The sequence below is a fragment of the Mercurialis annua genome, linkage group LG2 (assembly GCF_937616625.2).
Source record: "Mercurialis annua linkage group LG2, ddMerAnnu1.2, whole genome shotgun sequence".
Taxonomy (NCBI): domain Eukaryota; kingdom Viridiplantae; phylum Streptophyta; class Magnoliopsida; order Malpighiales; family Euphorbiaceae; genus Mercurialis; species Mercurialis annua.
Window position 1 is genome coordinate 24,783,419 of NC_065571.1, and position 4,890 is coordinate 24,788,308.

At 36.2% G+C, this 4,890-nt stretch overlaps 1 protein-coding gene across 1 annotated transcript; it reads right to left on the reverse strand.

The window, feature by feature from the left end:
* Positions 1 to 1,962: 1,962 nt before the first annotated feature.
* Positions 1,963 to 2,316, reverse strand: LOC126668375 (uncharacterized). Its single transcript, XM_050361581.1, has one exon. It carries the CDS (start codon positions 2,314 to 2,316, stop codon positions 1,963 to 1,965), a length of 354 nt encoding a protein of 117 aa, XP_050217538.1.
* Positions 2,317 to 4,890: the final 2,574 nt, after the last annotated feature.

The following is a 4,890-nucleotide window of genomic DNA, read 5'->3' on the forward strand; positions in this document are numbered from 1 at the left end:
GGGTGCACGGGTGTGCGTTTTGGTGGGTGCACGATCGTGCAACCAAGTACACGTTCGTGCACCCGTGGTGCACGGTCGTGCACCACGTGCACAGCCCCGGAAATCAGATTTTCCGGGGTTTCGCCACAATCCCGACGTGCTAAACATACCCACGCTCAATACCCATATCTCGGTTTCTTCACAAACGCCATAATAACCTCAAAATCATCAAATTACAACCTAAGCTCAATCCTAACCCAAAACAGCCCATTATTTCGAATCTAGCAACAAATTTCAAGAACTTTACCTCGAAACAAAGCTTAATATCGATAGAGGACAAGATTCTGAAGAGATTGCCGCTTGAATCGCTTGAATCGGACGTCGAACGGAGAAACGGCGGCGAAACGAAATCGATCGGCAATTTTTCCCTCTTTCTGGAGCCTTCTTCTGATTTCTTCATTCATATGGGAATCCTTATTTATCATGGCTAAAGGGACACTTTAATCCTTGTTTTCTTTATTTGTTACAAGTTAACCTTTGAACTTTTTAATCGTACGATTTAGTCCATAGCTAAATCGTTAAACTCTTTTATTACGACTTATACGTATTATTTATATCCTATAAATAATACACGGCCCGATATTAACACTTTCCCGACAAAATCCAATATTTCTATTTTCAACACAAAGTGGCTAAATTACCACTTTGGTCCATGTGCCCTATTTTGGACTTTTCTCGCCATTTTCCCATTTAATTCCAATTCTAACTTTAGAATTGAAATATAATATAAATTTTCTCCATAATAACCTTTTTTAAAACCGACCTACTAAAACTTATTTATCGGAAAACTTTCCGATTTTGCCACTCTGGAAAATTCAAACTGGACACGTGGTCCACTTAGATAATTAAATATTTTGGGGTATTACACCAATATCCTGACCGCAAATCAATTTTGGAAAATACCATGGCACCTCTCAATTGATCAAGTAAATCATCGATTCTTGGCAATGGATATTTATTCTTCACAGTAATTCTATTCAATTGCCTATAATTAATGCATAATCGCATACTACCATCTTTCTTCTTCACAAATAACACAGGTGTGCCCCATGGAGAAATACTAGGCCTGATGAATCCCTTATCAAGTAGTTAATCTAACTATTTCTTCAGTTCTCTCAATTCTAGTGGAGCCATTCTATATGGTGCTATATAAATAGGAGCTGACCCAGGTATAATTTCAATTTCAAAATCAACCTCTCTATGTGGTGGCAAACCAGGCAATTCATCATGAAACACATCTGGAAAGTCTCTCACTACTGAAATTTTTGAAACCCTCAAACTAACTTTAGTCATATCTATTACACTAGCCAAATATGCTTGACATCCATCTTTAATCAAATGAAACACAGTAAAAGAAGAGATTAAAAAATTAGGCACTGTTTTTCTTTCCCAACAATCGTCGTTTTCATTTGCCCTTGAATTTACATAACTACTTCTTTAGTTTGACAATCAACAATGGCATGATGTTTTGACAAACAATCCATACCCAATATAAAATCAAATTCTCTCAAATGAATAACCACCAAATCAGCTTGTAAGGTCATACCATCCACAATCATAGGACAAGATTTTATCATAGTATTTACAATAATAAAAACCCCAGCAGGCATAGAAACATATATATCATGTCCCGATGGTTCTAATATGCCATTCATACGTAATGCAAACTCATGTGATATGAATGAACATGTAGATCCAGGATCAATTAACACATGTTCATCACAATTACAGATAGAAAATGTACCAGTAATCACATCAGGTGCATTAAGGTGCATCTTGCCTCGTCACTGCAAATACTCTGGCTTGGGTATGAGGTTGGCATGTATATCCAGACTGTATAGATGAAGATGTTCCTCCTCCTCTATTGCCTCTCCCTCTTCCCCGACCTACACCCATTTGGTGTATATTTTCACCCACACTACTCTAACCCATAGCTTGAGATTTTTCAAGTATACCTCTCCTGAGTGGACAATCTCTAACAATATGGCTAGGTTGACGACAATTATAACACATAATAGGGTTTCTTCCCCAGCACTCCCCTGAATATACTCTACCACAATTTGCACACACTGGGGTGGATCCTACACTAACTAATCTTGTTGGTTGTTGTCTATTATCAAACCCAGTAGATGTATATCCACCTCTGCCAGATGACATTAAGGCTGGCCTACTCGGCTGACCTCTTCCCTTTCCTCTATAGCCACTAGTACTTGAACTTGATCCTCCAAAAGAAAAGGAACTACCATGTCTTGAAGGAGCATTAAAAGTCCCAGTCATTTTCTTCTTTTTAGACTCTATCTCACTTCTTTCAACTAGTATCTCTTCAGCCTCAAAGCGGCTTCAATCAATGCACTATAAGTAGGAGTCCTAACAGCAATTTTCTCTCGAATATCAAGGTTCAAACCCCTTTCAAATTTACTTCTTTTCCTTTGCTCAGTAGTTATCTCCTCAAGTGCATACTTTGATAATCTGACAAATTGAAGTTCATATTCAGCCACTGATAACTCATTCTGCTTCAGCTCCATGAATTCAATTTTCTTTTTATCACGATACATTGGTGGCATGTATTTCTCACCAAATTCCCTAAGGAAATCATCCCAGGTTAAAGTCAATGGCCTATTTCTGCTTCTTGTAACTGTTCCCACCAATCCAAAGCATCCTTCTCAAACAATAACACTGCATATTTCAGCTTCTGCTGAGGAGCGCATTCAATTCTGTCTAAAACCCTCTCTGTATTTCTCAACCATTCTTCAACTTCTGCAGGATCTGTAGTACCTCCAAATGTCTTTGCCCCTTGTTTCCTAACTCTCTCATAGTTTTTGTCAATTTCTGGTTCCTGTGCTCGATGGTGCAGATATGTTGCTATTCTTTGCAACATTTCAATAAACTGTCGCAGCAAAGGATTTTCATCTTGCGGTGGAGCATTATCCTTAGAATGTTCCTGTTCATTAAAAGATGCATTTCCAGGACCATGCACAGACTCTACAGACATTTCTGGGCCAATGTAATCTCCATGCTCATCCATCCTATAGAAGATGTACTACATTAATTAGATGTATATCATGTTATGCATGTAATGCATGTTATGCCAATATGCATCACAACTCTACGCCCTATGGAATCTAATCCTCGCTCTGATATCACTTAATGTGACACCCTCAAATTAAAAATATTATATACTCAAATATTTATAATAAACATCATAAAATCCATTTAATATATGTTATGTTTCGACACAAAATTTTTAACTTATCGCATAACCGTAACATTGAAACTATCTCACCTCAAACACTTATACGTAACTTTATACAAAAACTCTTAGTACATATGTTTTGTTATCTATCTTATACACATAAATAATTCAAAATATGCACGTGCAATGAACTCTCCATTGGCCCACCTGAAACCTCTATCAGATGCAAATGTCGACTCAATGCAACTCTTTGTATCCTGAAAAAAAATAACGTAGAGGGATGAGCCTGTAACTCAATAACCAAATAGATATATGCATACTAAATATACGCATTCATAAGAATATCAAGTAACTAATATATATCTCAAGCAATGATCCATTCAACATAAACAATAACCATAACAAATTTAGTAGTCAAATGTTCAATCAAAGCAAACATATTCTCCCATTTCCAATCAACATCAAGCTTATAGAAGCATATTCAATCATGCGCATAATTCTCATGCTGGCCCAAATATCCATATCGGCAACCAACATACGTTATTGGCCCAATTCTCCCTTTAGGCAACCAATAACTCAATCTCACGTCGTTGGCCCGAATCGCCATATTAGGCAACCAACGACTATCTCAATTCTCATTGAATATCAAAACATAAGCATGACATGATTCTCATAACCAAAACATGACTCGCACAAACAATTCAACCATAAATCACAAGCGCATTTACATCTCAAATCAACACACACTTAAAATTGCAAACAAACGTATATACCAAGTATAACACTATCTATTCACTTACTCAATTCACCGAGTCTCAACCCCGTGAAGTTCCAGGCTTGTCCGTCGTATTCCCTGCTGGTCTATAAGTACCTATTCACATATATATAATCTCAATTCATTCACAAGGTATAACCATTTCCTCAATTTACATAAAGAAATAAACTAGTAACCATAACCCCTTTTTCTAGGTAGATTATGTGTAATGACTTCAAATAGGTACTACTCCTAACTCAAACATCATTTATACAAACTATTAATATGATTTTTGTACATTTGAGTCTAGTTCCATTTCCAATTGGAAGCACATCAATTGGATTAGTATAAATCAGATTATGCATATTACAACACCAATAGGTTAAACTGTCTAGATATATTATACAATTAAATGTTTCTTCCTTATTCACAATCCAAATGACATATTTAGTCTTATTTCAAAACTAAACAGTTTTGGTTAACATCCTAAACAATCCACAAAAACAAGAATGGAATCTTTTGGACATGTATCACTCATTGTATCAATTTTACAAGTAGTTAAAGATGCAGTTATAGTTCTACAAGTACGCAGAACATATACCCTATTTTTAAAGTGATCTACAGATCAATATAAACATAATTTGGAAAATCCCTTCGGTAGAGTTATAGGTATATGAGTCTAGAAAAGATACAAAAAAAAGAAACTCAATTAGATCGCAATACAATTATTTATGCAATTTTTGGTGCTACGCTATCAGGCTGTATAGGCAGACAGAGCAACAAAATGGTGTGGCGTATTAGGCTATCATAACGACTTCCAATGATGATACACAAAGAATATAACCATTGTAGTAGACTGGATTTAGTTTCCATAGACTCAAGAATCAACCGATTTGGAGGTGAA